Genomic DNA, 16,326 nt, shown 5'->3' with positions numbered 1-16,326 from the left:
CCTAAACTCAGCAGCAATGCTGTGACCTGGTGTAATCCCTCAGACCTCAGGAAGACCCGTGAGGTTACGGTGTTTGCAGTCTGGTGCCCTAAACAAGGGAGCCCTGATTGTTTCAGCCATGGCACACGTGGAGGGCGTTTGAAAGAAAGTAGCCGGGGCGCCAGCCGTGAAAAACCAAACGAACTGAAGTGATTTTATGTGGTACAGTCAGTCCAAGGTAGAAAAGTGGAGCAGGCGGTGCCTTGCCCCTCCCTTCCCCCCATGGGGGGGTGGAGGCAGCGGCACAGATACAATCATAGTAAATTGGCAGAAGAAAAACACAAGTTCCTGGCTAGAGGGGGAAGAGATAAGGCAACGTGCATGGGAGAGCCCAGAGGAGGGACGTGGGCCCCTCTGCTCCTCCCACGAGAGTTTCCCCTTTGGCCCCAAATGGAGACGTGGCCGGCGGCAGAGGCACAGCTGGGGAGCCCCGTCTTCCCAAACCCTGGTTTCTGGTTCTCTGTGCTCCAGGGAGGAGTGCTGCAAAGGGAGGCGGGCCGCTGGTGTGCCAGTCCTGCTGTGGGCCACCTGCGAAGGGAGAAAGCAGGAGGCCAGTTGGCATCAATTCCTGGTGCCCGGGCCTCAGCCCTTCCAGCTCCCTCTGGGCACCCCTCAGAGCAGTCAGTGCCCCATACTGTGTTTCTGGAAGCCAGGCCCTGTGAGGTTCACCCCATCTTCCCAGGACTACCTGTCACCTGCCCCATCCCAGTCTGTGGCTGTCTTCTGTGACCTGATGGTTGACGCTCAGTTGTAGGGAGGTGTACTTACCAGGAATTACTCCATTTTCTTTAACTTCTCTTTCCTGGGCACCATCACTTTACGGACATAAGGCAATATGAATAGTAGACTCAAGAAGAAGACGTGGCCAAGGAAATAGATGGACTTGTACACCTGTGGGGACATGCAGCCTCCGCGGTAGATGACAGCCTGGAACTGTCCCCCTCCCCGCTGCCCGCCTGACCTCTCAGCAGTCCCTTCCCCTCCTGGCGGGTAGGCCCCTGGCTATGGCTACCTTCATCCACTTGTCCCATGTGAAGAGGCAGAAAGCGGTCATCGAGTAACCCATGAAGAGCCAGTGGATGGTCTGCTGCACCAGATAGTAGACGGGCTGCAGGACGGTGATGGAGGCCAACCTGCTCAGGACCGGGCTGTCTCGAATCAAGCTGGCAGCCTGGGGAGGAACGAACAAGCTCACTCAAACTTGCTCCTCTGCTCAGGGCCCCTCTGCCCGCCATCCTGAAGGCTCACCTGTCTCTCCACAATAACAATGAGGAACTCCATCTGGAAGCAGACCAGGTACCCTGAGTGGAGGCCGTGCCAGAGCGCCAAGAATAGCAACGACAGGCCCTGGGATAGAACTTTATTTCCGAGGAACTTGAGTCGCTTGAAGAAGTAGCTGGAGAGAAGGGTGAGAGAGGATGAGCCTCCGATCCATCCTGCCTCCTGGCGCCCCCAGTGGGGCGGGAAGGCAGTGTGCTCCGGTCACTTTGGAATGAGAGGCAGCCAAGCTGATGAGTCACGGTTTAGGCAGAGAACAGACTGAACGAACGCTCAGCTGGGGCCCCGCTTGGTACAGTGGATGATGACAGATGGCCTGCCTGGTGCCGAGGCTGCAGCGGAGAGGGGTGGGCCAGCCCTGTACCCAGGCTGCTAACTACCTTGTTTCTGTTTTTGAAACATAATAGGAATGTTTTGGGGGCTTTGAGTTGGGACAAGAGTGGGCATGGCTGGGGGTGTGAGAGTGCCTGGAGGGGGTCTGCCTGAAGTGGGGAAAGGTGAAGAAATGGTGACACATCCCTGCCCGGGGCACTTACCGGGACACCCAGGCGTTGGTGTTGATGTTGAAAGAAGCAATGGTGCCCGTGAAGCGGGGGTTGGTTTCAAAGAGCCACACCTTCATGTTGGCGCAGGCATCCCACTTGGCGGTCCCATACTCGTCGAAGCCATTGAAGCCCAGCCCCGTCAGAATGCACACGCCTTCCTGAGGGAGCCGGGCCATCAGAGTCCCACCGCCACCCGGCTCCCTCTCCTGGCAGGTGGTCTGTGATCCCGCCCCTCTACCCCCCAACAGGTTCATCCCCTGTGACCCCACCCCTCTCTACCACCCAAGCTGGTCTCCTGTGACCCCACCCCTCTCTCCTCACCGTGACCAGCCAACAGGTGACATATTTGTACAGCACGAACTTGCCCCAGAGCAGCATGTACATGCAGCGGAACCAGAAGCTGCCGTTCTTGAGAGAAGAGAACGTGGGTGGGTTAGGAACGCCAGGCCAGGAGCCCTGCCTTGCTCCCCCTCACACATGTGGCTGACTACTCTGCAATAGGCCAAGGGGAACCCCTTGGAGAGGCCCCGAGACAGCGGGGCCTCACCTCCTTTCCTAGAGCGGGGGCACTCGGGCCACAGGCGCTGGGGGCTTTTACGTCCACGTTCATCGTCAGTGAAGGAGATGGAGACGAGCCAGCATCTCTCCCCAGGTCCTGAGCTCCTAGTGCCCGTCTGCCCAGGGCCGGAGGGGCTTGGCCGGGTCGCCTGGCTGTTAAAGAGAATGAGCCCAAGCTGAGCTGCAGGGGGAGGTCAAGGTGCTGATACGCACCCGGCGTGGCCCTGTGCCCGTGAGGCTGTGCAGTGCTGGCTGATGGACGCCAACTCTTAGGTCTAGAGCAAACCCAGCAGGCAACTGGGGGTGGTGCTCCCACCTCTCAGCTATCTACGGGGGTCCTGGCCTGGCCACTGAGTATCTCTGGTGCTGCTGTGCCACTGCTGCTGACAAAGCACTTACTTCGTAGTCATCGCTGAGGAGATAGTCTTCGGTGATGTGGGGGCTGAGGAGGGTGTAGCCCACTAGGTAGACCAGGCCCAGGGCCAGGCGCCAGAGAGCAGGTATGGTGCTGGAAAGAGACAAGCGGGGTCATGGCGGGTGATGGCAGAGGCCCCTCCCTCTGGCCTTCTCGAGGGCGAGCGCTGCCTCGGCTGGGCAGGAGGATGGAGCATGCAAACCCTGAATCTGGGTGCTTCCCCTCAGGTCCAGTGGACCTCTGGGTCTCCCTGGTGTGCTCGGGCTACGTGGGGACTGAAAGCCGGATGCAGAGCCCAGCTTTGGATCTGCTCCCTTCTCTCCTGGCTGGATCGATGCTCAGACACAGGCTGGCCAAAGTTCTCAGCAAAGGGATCTGCCTGGTAACTTGATCAGTTTCCTGATTCCTGGTAGCTCAGATGGTAAAGAATCTGCCTGAAACGTGGGAGACCCAGGTTCGATCTCTAGGTGGGGAAGATCCCCTGGAGAAGGAAATGCAACCCACTCCGGTGTTCCTGCCTGGAGAATCCCATGGACTGAGGAGGCTGGCCGGCTACAGTCCATGGGACTGTGAAATACATAGATTTTGATGTATTTATCAACATTTTTTAAACTGGGAAGGTGGGTTTTAAAGGCATGGACATGACTGCTTCAGGTAAAATCCTGTGGCATAAAAGTGTATTTTGAGGTTTGTACCACAGGGTTCGGAGGCATGGTGGGAAGTGACCCAAGCTGACAAGTGCCCACTCCCTGCAGTGAGCAGGCACGGAGCGCCACCAGTCACAGGGCGAGAGCCTGGCCCAGGGCAGAGAGTGCGGCCAGCCTTTGGAAGGTCACTTCAGAAGTGGCTTTGTGTCGGGTGAGAGGCCTGGACGGAGGTCTTGATGAAGCGGGCGATTACCTGTTTGGTATCTTCCCTGGGACATCGGTCAGCTCTCCCCGCACCAGCTTCATGTAGTGGTTCATGGAGAACTGGGGCCCCACCAGGAAGGCTCCATAGAAGTAGGAGAAGCCAGCGACTTCCAGCAGGGAGGGGACACCCCGTATGGCATATATCTGCTGCTCGGAGGTCAGGGATTTCTGTGCCGAGAGGAGAACGAAGAGTTCAGGACCCCGAGAGCCAGTGTGAGGGCTCCCCGCCCTGGGGCCCCACTGAACTGGGTCCTTCAAACAGAACCTCTTTGAGGGGATGACAATATGGAGAGGAGTCGGTGCTTCAGGGGGAAGTAGGTGGGTGTGGGTAAGTTCAGCCACGGCCAGCTGCTGCCCTCTTCTGAGGGCCTCCCTGGCCTGGTCTCTGGGCCGTGAACAAGAGCTGGACCCAGGCAGTCAGAGATGATGATCACACCACCTGGCCCGAGGGCGGCGGGGGGAGGCCCCACCCCTGATGATAACAGCCATCCTCCTCCCTTTGGGTTAAACTCCTTCACCTCTCTGCAGAGGGAGGGTGCTTACCTGATCCTTCCCTCCATCATAGTAGTCGATAGCCAGACCTGCAGAGAGAGAAGGTGTGGGTGGAGCGGTGGGAGGGGGCACAGGCTGCAGCCAGTGGACTGAGGGTGGGTGGGAGGATGGGAGGGGCGTGGGTGTCAGAGGGGACCCACCACTCACCGATCAGCTTCAAGGTCAGGACACAGTGTGGCATCGTCCACTTGATGTCGTAGGTGCCGGTGGCTGTGTTGTAATATCCGGCCAGAAGGTAGCCCTAGGAGAGGGGCAAGTATTTATTTATCCCACCAGCACTACAGTGGATCTCCCCCTGCTCTGAAATCCAAGGTATTCTTTCACTTTTCCTTTCTCTTGCTCTAGAAACTGAACCTATAAAGGGGAAGGGATGTAGGGATGTCTTCAGGGTTTCTCAGCAAAGTGAGAGCTAAACTGAGTATTTAAAGGATTAAAAATTTTTTTTTAAATCTTTTGCCTCACCGCATGGCCTGCGGGATCCCAGCTCCCTGACCCGGGATTGAACCCTCGGCAGTGAGAACTCAGAGCCCCAACCACGGGACCACTGGGGACTTCCCCAAACTGACAACGCAGATGCTCACATCCTGCAGCTCATTCCAAGTGGGTCTCCCGCCTTGACTTTCAGGGACTCCCCTCGTGCACAAATGGCTGCACTAATCCCAGCAGGCTCAAGAGCCCCGACGGCGGGGTCCAGGGCAGAGGGCCAGCGGCCGCCCCTCGGCGAGGTGGGCGGCCTGCAAGGGACGCTCCCGGGGCCTCTGGACACTGACCCAGAGCCTCCTGCTGAGGGTCGCTGTGCATCTCCCGGTCCACGGCTTCTTCACCACCCCAGCCCCCGTCCTCCCCCCGCCCCCAGCCCGGCTGGCTGTGGGCCGAGCTGCCCTGGGAGAGACACGTTTACCATCTGGACGCAGAAGGTGGTGAGCACAGCGGTGATGGTTCGGCCCATCAGCCGGAGGATGAGGAACTGCAGCACGATGCAGAGCAGGGAGTGGTAGAGCTGGGTTCCTGGGTGTAGAGCAGACCTCACTTTGTTGCCTGTTTTGCCCCCACCCCCCTTGCATTCCCACCCTTCCTGACACTTCTGAACACAAGAATATATACAGAAAAAAAGAAAAAAAAACTTTGGTATTTGGATCTTTCTTCTTTTTAAGGAGCCTCCTGATTTGGAGGAAGGGAAGAAAATTAACTGTATAAAAATACAGGACTGCCAGGGAGCGCCTATATTTCTGGATGTTGGGCCTAAGGGATGCTCCTGGCGGGACTGCTTGGGTCTGTCGGCCAGTTCCAGCCCCGGCAGAGACAGACCGGTGCCTCTCTGTGAATGGCGTCTGTAAGGGTTGCTTTGTTGTTTTCAGCACTAAGTCGTATCTGACTCTTTTGCGACCGACCCTATGGAGTGTAGCCCGCCAGGCTCTGTCCATGGGACTTCTCAGGCAAGAATACTGGAGTGGGTTGCCATTTCCTTCTCCAGGGGATCTTCCCGACTCAGGGATGGAACCCTTGTCCCCTGCACTGGCAGGCGGGTTCTTTATTGCTGAGCCACCAGGGAAGTCCCTCTGATAAGGGTAACCATTCTCAAAATGCTTTTATCTGGGAAAGAAATGTACATGAAGGGAGAAGCTAGGCTGTGTTCCTGCCCATAAAACCCTCTCTTTGCTCCCAGAGCATCACAACTTCTCTCTCCATCAGATTCCCTCCAGGACGTTTTGTTCAGGTCTGTTCCTTCTCAGGCTCCCTGTAATTGTGGTGCTAACTCGGTTTACTCACCAAAGTTATAATAAGCGATTGAGAGGCCCGTAAAGGTGTGGAAAAGGTGGATGAGGTAGCTGTCCTTGTAGAAAAGGTAACGCCGATAAAATAAAGCCAAGGGGTAACCTGGATGGGAAGAAAGAGCAATAGAGGGTTACTCGTGCCTGGTGCCCTCCCGGGTGTGTTCTGGGAGTTGATCTGGCATAACACCCAGCCGAGAGAGGAATGAAAACATGCATACTAAGGATGTCTACAGAGACAGCAACAGCACCCCTAATTATCAAAAGAAGCCTCTTTGTAAATACAAATTTAACATGGGAGATATTAGTTTTATATTGAGGCAATACAAACTGGGTCCTATGACCACGTTTCCTTTACCACTTATTAAATATTGCTAGGAACTTTCTCTTGCATTTTTCTTGGATGATAAAAGGGACTGAGAGTGCCCAACTGTGCCCAGAAACGCCGTTTTACACCTTGATGATCTATTATAATTCCATCACTAGCAGAGTACTGTCAGTCACATTATTAAAATAAATACAAATGATCTCTGGCTACAGACGGGGTTGCTGTCGGCATACACAGTTGCACAGCAGTTAGTAGGTGGGTACTTCTTACACACTTGAGGTCTGGGCACTGCCCAAGCTAATAAATCCATTTAGGTATACTGGAAAAATATCTTCTGAAGCCATGATTCAAGGTATGGTCCCAGGGTTATGACTGAACTACAGGGGATCTCTTGATGGCCGTGAACTGAGGATGCACAGCCAAGCGTTGCTTACCGAACAGGGTCAACAACACTGGGTATTCCTAAACTAAAATTAACGCGTTGCCTTGTTTTACTGCAGACTCACAGCCAGTGTTCCTCACATCAGCCATCATGAAATCTGGCGATGGGCTTGGCAACCTTCCTCCTGTAGTGCAGGAGTAGAGAGTTGGGGTCCCTCCTGTTGTTTGGAACCCAGTCTATCATTGCATAATTAGTGTTCTTAAGTTAGTCATGGTTTATAGCTGCTGCAATTCTTGCATTTTTGGCTGTATCTCGGGGCTTGTGGGATGTTAGTTCCCAGACGAGAGGTTGAACCCAGGCACCAAGCAGTGGAAGCTTGGAGTCCTAACCACTGGATTGCCAGGGAAGTCCCTGCAATTCTTAACTTTTCAATTGTAAGTTGCAGGTAGTTTATCACTGGTGATATAGGTGTGAGTTTGCTTAACTGCAAGGCTTAGATGAGCGTCATACATAAAGTGCTGAATTAAGTGAATGAGTAAATGGATAATCATGTTATACGTTAGCTGATGTTCTCCTAATTATTTTCCCCATAACCTTTTTTTTTTTAATATACTTATGATCACAGGGATTTCTCTGGTGGTCCTGTGGCTAAGTCTCTGTGTCCCAAATGTAGGGGGCCCACGTTCGATCCCTGGTCAAGGAACTAGATCCCACATGCTGCAACTAAAGATGCTATGTGCTGGAATTAAGATCCAGCACAGCCAAATAAATAAATAATTTAAAAAAAACCAACTTCTGATCACAACCTGTATACTACGTATCCTAGTTTTTTCACACGACAGTGTATTAGACATTTATCCTCTTCGCGGTGGCAGGATCTACTGGTGTCCTTTGAATGCTGCTCTCATAATGGCCTAGGCTCTTTATCAAATATATAGCTTCATGCAAACGGTTGATTCTGTAGATAATTCTGTGGATGACTGGCTCATTTGCTCATTCATTCATCTGACAGATGTTTATTATGTGCCCACTACATGCCAAGTGTTCTGTTTATAGAGCACAGAACGAGGGAGGGGGTGGCATGGAATGGTTTATGTTCTAGCCACCTAAGGTGAAGTGATGTAGGGCTGCTAGTCGAGGGGAGGGAGGCAACTGTGACCCTTTCACAGTCAGATGAATGAGTAAAGGAATATGACAAGCCTCATACGTACCACGTGGGCAGAAATCTTGTGGGACTAGCAGCAAGATTTGCTAAGAACCAGACCCAAGTACTAGAAAGTATATATAAACACCCAAATGCCTTACATCTTTTGTCTTTTATTTCTAATGTTTTAGGAATAGGGGCATAAATGAACAAAAACAACAAATAGGGTGGATCTTAATTACCTAGAGTACTCATAAAAAGGTTCCAGACAGCTAAGAGTTTACCCTTTAAAGCATTTAAAGGATTAAAAACCTTTAACCAATTGAAATCACTGAAACCCTTCATCATCTGGGATGCTTGAAGTTAAAAAACACAACACACATTACTCTGCCTCCTTAAATTGAATATAACTGGACATTTTCTTGGTGATCTGGGTCATAACTGTTCTAAAGGCATGATGACTTTAGGACCTCCTGGGGTGTGCCCACACTGTCCTACATTCTGAGTCCTTATATCCATTTTCCATACTTATCTGCCCCTTTCTTTGCTATTCAGGGATCTACAGTCACTTCTTGATCTTTCAGTGCCAAGAATAGTCGCTCTTCCTACTTCTAATTTACAGCAGGCCTTAGAAGTCTTAACTTTGTTTTAAAGGTGCAAAACAAACAGACAGACAAGATCTAAGACAAGAACAAAGGCCTTGGTGTCTTCCTTGCAGACTTAGTGCCCAGCCCTCGTAACAGCTGTTCTGGCATTCAAGGCCCTTTCTCTGTCTCCTATTTTTGGGTGTATGTGGGGGGCGTTGAGTTGGGTGAGGAGTTCCATGCAGGTGAAGTCTGACTGCGCACCAGGAAATGCACTGATCAGGAGATGGATTAATTGGGAGAAAAAGAAAAAGAGTGTAGCAGGCCAGGTTACCAAGGACAGGAAGATCATCAGAGAGAACAGTGGGGCCTCCAGGCTCTGGAAGCTGCCAAGGGGAGGAAGGAGCTGTGCTGGGCGAGTTGCTGTGACAACCTGGAGCTGGTTGTCAACACGGTACCCTGCTCCCCGCTGCTGCTCAGCTCGGCAAACTTCGGAGCCTGGCTGCCATTCATCCCACCGGGGATGTGCTGTTTGGGGGGAGGGTGTCATCCTACAAGCTGCTTCTGAGTCTCAGTGCTGCTGTGTGGGAGCCGACGATTGATACAGTGGCTACAGTCACCTGAAGAATCACTAAAAGAAACCAACAGAAGCAGTTCTCACCCACCCACCGCCAGTCTGATGCAGTAGGTCTGGGTGGCCCTAATGGGCAGCCAGGGCTGAGAAGCTCTGCCTTCCTAGACCCTCGTGCAGGGCAGGTCCTGGGGAGAAAACCCTGAGCTCGATGACTGGGGGCTGCTGTTTTCCCTGACTGGCACTCAACAGGCAGAGGTTTGCTCTCTAAACCCGGTATGGAGGCTTTTTAGAGCTTATGTGGCCGCCACACTGGAACAGTTTCTTCTATTTGATTGTTTGTTTGAAGGGGGACCCTGGGGACTTCCCCGGTGGTCCAGTGGCTAAGACTCTGTGCTCCCAATTCAGGGGGCCCGGGTTTGATCCCTGCTTAGGGAACTAGATTCCACAAGCAGCAACTAAGAGATTGCATGCCACAACTAAAACCTGGCACAGCCAAATAAAGAAATAAATATAAAAAAAATAATAAAGGAGGACCCTGCAGAAGAAACTTATTAGCGGATGAAAGTTGAAGATCAAATCTGCACCCTAAACTCGGGATTCCCAAACTAGAATGGGTAAGCCAAGAGCAGACTGGGAGGCACTCACTATGCTGTGACCCTACAGCAGACTGCTGGGAGGCACTGAACTTGGCCCCTTCAGGCAGGGGTCCCCAGCCTCCGGGATCCAATGATCTGAGGTGTAGCTGATGTAATAATAATATTAATAGAAATAAAACACACAATAAATGTAATGTGCTTGAGTCAGCCTGAAACCCACCCTCTACCCCTCACTGCCTTGGTCTTTGGAGAAAACTGTCTTCCACAAAACTGCTCCCTGGTGTCAAAAAAGTTGGAGACCGTTGGCTTTAAGGATTCCGGTACATGGAATGTATGTACCCAGCTGGTCTCCCCAGCTTGTCGCCAGACGTCTCCTCAGGCCCCACTGCCGTCTGAGTCAGAAACTCGGATCTATTAACTGAGATTGCTAGTGGAGTTCATCCCTCTCTGGGATCTAAAGGTTGTGAAATTACTCATTAATCCTAAAAGGCCCTGAAGTTCCATGTGAAGAAATAGAAATGGACTGCTTTCATTCAAGTCTGATGAATTTCTTCACCTCTCATCCTGTATTGCTATTTCTGGGCTCTCTGGGAATATGATACGACCCTGTTTGATCAGGCAATGGTTCATGTGACCTTGATGAAGTGAAAACAGAGCATGTTTTGGCAGGTGTGAGGAAGAAGACAGAACTAGAACTGCTATGTGTTGTCTTAGCCAGGTATTGACACTGGTTTTACCAAAAAGAAGACAACCACCTCCAACACCACACCAAGAGTTCAGAGAACACCCTCAGCATATATACAGTAGCCACTGTCAAACGTTTTGGTCTCAGCACTGCTGTTTTAAGAATCATGAAAAAAAAAAAAGAAATAGAGTTAATTTACAATGTTGTGTTAGCTTCAGGTATACACAAACTGATTCAGTTATATATATGTGTGTGTATATATATTCTTTTTTAGATTCTTTCCCATTATAGGTTATTATTAATGTAAGATATTAAATATATCTTCCTGTGCTATACAGAAGTCCTTGTTAATTAGCATCACTTTACACTCTTAAAAGCCTTCCACTGCAGGGGCCATAGGTTTGATTCCTGTTTGGGGAACTAAGATCCCATATGCCATGCGGCACAGGCAAAAGAAAAGAAAATTAAAAGTTTTAAAATTATTAATTCATGAAAAAAATAATAAACCTATTACACATTAATACAAATAATGTACTCAATGAAAACAGCTATATTTTCTAAGTTAACCATTTAAATAAAAACCAAACCATTTAATGAAAAGAATGGGATTTTTTTTTTTTTTTTTTACAGCTATCTGGCCTTTGCTAAATAGAAGGCGGCTGGATGCTCAAAACTGCTTCTGAATTCAGTTTGTTGTAATATGTCATTTAGGCCAAAATATATGAAAAAAAAAATCTGGCTTCACAAAGATATACAGCTGGAAAGAGAATCTTAATAACCTTTTCAGATAATTTTGGGTATTCTGTCTTTGATAACATACAGAAAATCAAAACTCAGCAAATAAGTAGTTTCTTAAAGGTTAGTTGTAACATGGAATTTGAAATTATATCAATGAGCTTTTCACACTGTTACATTAAAATCCACAGGTCTCTCTGGAGCTATATATAGATCTTTTAGCCAGGTCTGGTTTTTTAACAGTGTGCATTGGTCATTGGTAAAATATTGGTTCACTGAGTTAGGGAGATCTTTCAATCTTGAGACATCCTTATAATACAATATCCAAAAAAAAAAAAAATCACATTTCTTAGTATTACCATTGATTTTCAGCAGAAAAGTCTTTATAAAATGGGAAATTGTCTAGCTCGTGGTAGCAAATACAAGTTTTGCAAAATTCAAATTTTCACTTGAAATTTATCATTGATTGCAAACACTGTCAGTTATGTTCCTCGAAGTGACAGACTCACTTTGCACATTTCCAAGAAACTATCTGCCAAATGCCCAGTCTAAACAAGCAGTATGTCTATCAGTCATTCCTTCACCTGAAAATGGTGTTCTGTGAAAGAGAAGCTGTCAGTTCAACGCGCAGTGTGAGCCAGTGCACAGGTGCTTTGCCTTGAGACACTTCTGCTTTGGGACAGAGGGTGTTCCATGCACGTGTCTCATTTCTTCAAACAGAATGTTAAAAAGACATGTACTCAGGGTTGAGATTTTATGCTTCATGCAGGACACTCTTTGGTGGTTGTTCAGCTGCTCAGTCGTATCTGACTCTTTGTGACCCCATGGACTGCAGCACACCAGGCTTCCCTGTCCTTCACTATCTCCTGGAGTTTGTTCAAATTCATGTCCATTGAGTCAGTGATGCCGTCCAACCATCTCATCCTCTGTTGCCCACCCTTCTCCTCCTGGCTTCAATCTTTCCCAGCATCAGGGTCTTTTCCAATGAGTGGACAGTGGATGGATTTGTGCACCCCCCGCCTTGTTTTTTTAGCATTTATTTTCTGGCAGCATTGGATCTTTGCTGTGGCACTCGGACTCAGTAGTTGGGGCTCGAGTCCTTCTCTACTTGCGGCACATGGGCTTAACTGCCCCCGGCATGTGTGATCTCAGTTTCTGGACCAGAGATCAAGCCCACGTGCCCTGCACTGGAAGGTGGATTCTTAACCACTGCATTGCCAGGGAAGTCCTGGATCTGCCCTTTCTTGACTGACTGCATGGTGGTGAAGAATGTAGGGTATGCTGGTTCAGTTTGGTATCCGCACCTTCACTCATGCTTAGGGACCAGCAGAGTTTTACCCACCATCACTTCTGCACTGTCAAGTGCCAATGACAAAAGCAAATAACATTTTAATTTTATTCTGAAAATAACTTTAAAGTTCTCAGGGACCCAAAGGAGTTCATGAACTACACTTGGAGAAATGCTGACACGGAATGGTGTTCTGGCTTAATCTTCCTGGTTAAAGCACCCTAAATCAACAGGCTTTTCTTCCTCCCTCCTTTCCTCAACTGCTCCTTCTGTATTTTTTTTTTTAATTTATTTATTTGGCAGCACTGAGTCTCAGTTTCAACATGTGGGATCTAGTTCCCTGACAAGGGATTGAACCCAGGCCCCCTGACCAGGAGGGCAGAGTCTTAGCCACTGGACCACTAGGGAAGTCCCTCCTTCTGTATTTTCTTTTTTTTTTTTTTTGGTGGGGGGAAGGAGTTTCTCTGTCCTTGGTTTTGAGATATCAGTTTCCCTCTTTTTTTTCTTATTCTATTGAGACGTATTTCACATACCATCAAATTCATCAGAGTGTAGGATGCGGTGGTTTTTAGTGCATTCATAAGGTTGTATAATGTCCGCACTGGAATGTCTAAATTCCAGCATGTTTTCATCCCCTGCCCCCTCCCCCGCCCCCAAGAAACCCCATTCGTGTTAGTGGTCACTCTCCAGACCTGGTGACAAAGTCACTTTCTGACTCTACAGATTTGCCTGTTCTGGGTATTTCATAAAAACGGAGTCATACCATATGTGGGCTTCTGTGTCTAGCTTCTTTCACTCAGTGTCATGCTTTTGAGGTTCATTTATGCTGCACCATGTAGCAGCATTCCATTATTTTTTATGGCTGAATGATATTCCTTTGTTTGGACAGACCATACTTCATTTATCCAACCATCAGCTGATGGACATCTTGGTTGTTTCTACTTTGGGGGTATTAAGAAGAAGGCTGCTGTGAACATTCCTGTGGCGTATGTTTTCTGTTCTCTTGGGTATGTACCTAGGAGCAGACTGTTTGGCTCATTTACCCGCTGAGCAGCACTTCTCAGTTGGTGGTGCAGATCAGTTTTTAAAATTTCCCATCTGCTATGGACCAATACTTCAGTAAAGTACAAACTCATGGGCTTGGATGATGTGGCACTATTGAACTCCTGCGAAAATCCCTAAATGTTCACTCTTACTCTCTGCTTGCTTTGAGCTTTGACTTGGCAAAGGGTGGCTACAAATTGCACCAACCTCTCCTTTGCCTCTTTCACTGAAGGCTTTTTCTTCTGACTCCTAAACATGGCTGACCTCCAGAGTCAGTCCCGATCCTCTGCTATGCTCGCTACACCGTCTCAATGGAAACCCCATCTACTCTCATGTAATTTAACATGATCTTTATGCCAAAGACAACCTCACATCTTTAATCCTGACCTCTCAGGTTTCAGTTCCACGTTTCCACTTCCTGGCGGGGCATTTTCAGTTTGATATCTTGCACCATCTCTAACTCTGTGTAAATAAGACATGGGCTTTCCCCTGAATCAGGCTTCTCTCAGCTTCTTTTGTTGATTAATGATGTTACTGCTCTCCAGGCCACACAGTGACACTCAAAGGCTTGCAGTTATCTCCGCCTCTTCCCTTTCTCCTCAGTGCCCATATCTAGTCACCAAATCCTGGTTTGTGCACCACAAGGCTTGCAGGATCTTAGTTCCTGCAACTAGGGATTGAACCCATGCTCCCTGAAGTGGAAGTCCAGAGTTCTCAGCCATAAGGACCACCATGGATTTCCCCCAAGTCCTGCCGATTCCTCCTTTCCAATGTCTCTCGCCACCATCGCATCCTCTTCTTTCCCATGCTACATCTGCAGGGAAGGCCCTCAAGTGCTCCCCCTTCAAGTCTTGCCACGACCTCATCTGTGCCTGTAGCTGCTTCCTCTGACATCCTCCACCAGGGGGCTCTCCCTGCCACTCCTGCTCAGAAGCTATCAGTGATTCTACCTGAGCACTCCACATAGCATCAGCTCCCAAGTCCAAGATTCAAGGTCTACCTTCTAAACTACATTTCTGGGCAAAGCCTCCACCCTCCTCCTCCAGCTAACTGATATGCTAGTTTCTGCTCAAACATGCCTTGTGTCGGGAATTCCATGGTGGTCCACAGGTTAGGACTGCGCTCTCACTGCCGAGGGCCCTTCAGGGTTCAATCCCTGGTCAGGGAACTAAGATCCCACATGGAATGTGGTGTGGCCAAAAAAAGAAAAACCCAACCAAACACACAAACCACAACACCGCCCCCCCCCCCCCAAAGAAAATCCAAACAAAACATGTCTTAATGTCTTTAATCTCTAGACCTTCACTCATGCCAGTCCCTTTGGGTGGGACACCTTCTTCAACCACCCCTCTAACCAAGTGAAGCCCTACCCATTTTTGAAAAACACTCAGTTCAAGTGTCTCCTTCTTTAGGGTTACTGTAGACCACAATTAATTCATGACCCTGCGCATTATGGACTCATGCCTTAAATACACGGCGCTTAGGACAAAGTCTCATTTGGCAAAATCATTATGTAATACAAGTTGCCATTCCTTACACTAGTGTTCCTTATTAAAACTATCACAAGTTCACAATCTCTTTTCCCAAAGTCCTTCTGTGTCTTTGGATCTCCCATAGCATGCTATCCTGCTTACTTCATTTTCTGATGGGTTGATCTACAGTAACTGGCACTTAACAGCGGTTTGAGTGTCAGTTTCCTCATCTGTAACATGGGGACAGGACCTGCTCCAGTGATTATGTAAGGGCTAAAGGGGATATTGCATATAAAGTAGTCAGTACAGTCTAAAATATTGTAAGCAGTCACAAAGTCTCACACACACACATGCAGATTCACATAGAAGGAGTCTGTAAATTAGGTCTTATCTGAGAAATTCTGATGAAAGTGGTATCAGGGGTTCCAAATCTAATCTTCTTTCCATGTGACAATCAAATGACTGAGGGATTTTCTTCCCATCTTCACTTTAAAAGAAGAGTCATTGTGTATTTATTTTAGAAAGATACTGACTCTGGCTTGCCAAGAGCACTTTCTCTAAAATGCAACATACGGTTAAATTAAGGCACTGGATGGTTAGAAGAACACCAGCTCTGAGGTTAAGATGAGATTTGACAGCCTGAATCCCAGTTCTGCTACTTACTAGCTGTCCCCCTTAGGCTGGTTGATGAGTTACTGCTTTTGGTCCTCAGTTTCACTGGTAGAGTATCTAGGTCCTGGCTCATACTTCAACATGGTCCATATCAGATGCTCAGTGAGCATGAGATGGCATCAACCTCTCCTTTAACAGAGGCCTGCCCAGCAACCTCAACTGACTGGCCTCAAACACAGTGAGTGCCGATGGCTCCTGCAGGTCCACCTCCCATCAAGGCTCTCCCCAGAACTTCACACTCGTGTGCAATGCGGAGTGGGTACCCGCCTAACAGGACACCTCAGACGTAACAGGCCCCAAACTCAATTGCTGATGTCCTTCTCTCAGCAAGCCTGCTCCTCCCCTGGCTTCCTCATTTCAGCAAAGCTTTCTGCTCAGCCCTTCTGCTCACACAAGGCTGAGGCCCTGCCACCTTCCCCTGCTCCTGAGCCCCTCCCCTCCCCCAGGCAACCTCATCTGTCAGCAAACTCTGTCTGTTCTACCTGCAAAGTGAACCCAGAATCTGACCACTTCTGCCCCTGGTCCATGTTGGCACCATCCCTGGCCTGTGTTATTATTGTTGTCTCCTGACTCATCTCCCCCAGGGCCTTCAGTCACGCTCTGCTCTGCAGGAGCTGAAGTCCAACCAGAATGCCAGACTGAGCTGCTTGCCCCTCCCCCACCGCTCTCTGACTCATCTCTGACTCTGGGCCACCCTTCCCGGAATGGCAGGCTTGTGCAAACCTTAGAGCCTTCACATTAATACGTTCTTG

General features: G+C 49.2%; 1 protein-coding gene across 1 annotated transcript in view; it reads right to left on the bottom strand.

The window, feature by feature from the left end:
- Positions 1 to 167: 167 nt before the first annotated feature.
- Positions 168 to 16,326, bottom strand: part of LPCAT3 (lysophosphatidylcholine acyltransferase 3) — a 34,258-nt gene continuing 18,099 nt past the window's right edge. Inside the window, exons 2-13 of the mRNA XM_069581352.1 lie at positions 6,069 to 6,176; positions 5,200 to 5,306; positions 4,446 to 4,539; positions 4,290 to 4,327; positions 3,736 to 3,914; positions 2,820 to 2,928; positions 2,184 to 2,270; positions 1,854 to 2,020; positions 1,288 to 1,435; positions 1,052 to 1,210; positions 808 to 930; positions 168 to 567 (exon numbers count right to left, since the gene is read on the bottom strand). Of these exons, the coding sequence (XP_069437453.1) occupies positions 814 to 930; positions 1,052 to 1,210; positions 1,288 to 1,435; positions 1,854 to 2,020; positions 2,184 to 2,270; positions 2,820 to 2,928; positions 3,736 to 3,914; positions 4,290 to 4,327; positions 4,446 to 4,539; positions 5,200 to 5,306; positions 6,069 to 6,176 (1,313 nt within the window). The 3' untranslated portion in view covers positions 168 to 567; positions 808 to 813. The remainder of the gene's footprint in view (positions 568 to 807; positions 931 to 1,051; positions 1,211 to 1,287; positions 1,436 to 1,853; positions 2,021 to 2,183; positions 2,271 to 2,819; positions 2,929 to 3,735; positions 3,915 to 4,289; positions 4,328 to 4,445; positions 4,540 to 5,199; positions 5,307 to 6,068; positions 6,177 to 16,326) is intronic.

Source organism: Ovis canadensis, chromosome 3 (genome assembly GCF_042477335.2).
Source record: "Ovis canadensis isolate MfBH-ARS-UI-01 breed Bighorn chromosome 3, ARS-UI_OviCan_v2, whole genome shotgun sequence".
Taxonomy (NCBI): domain Eukaryota; kingdom Metazoa; phylum Chordata; class Mammalia; order Artiodactyla; family Bovidae; genus Ovis; species Ovis canadensis.
This window is presented reverse-complemented; position numbering and strand designations above follow the sequence as displayed.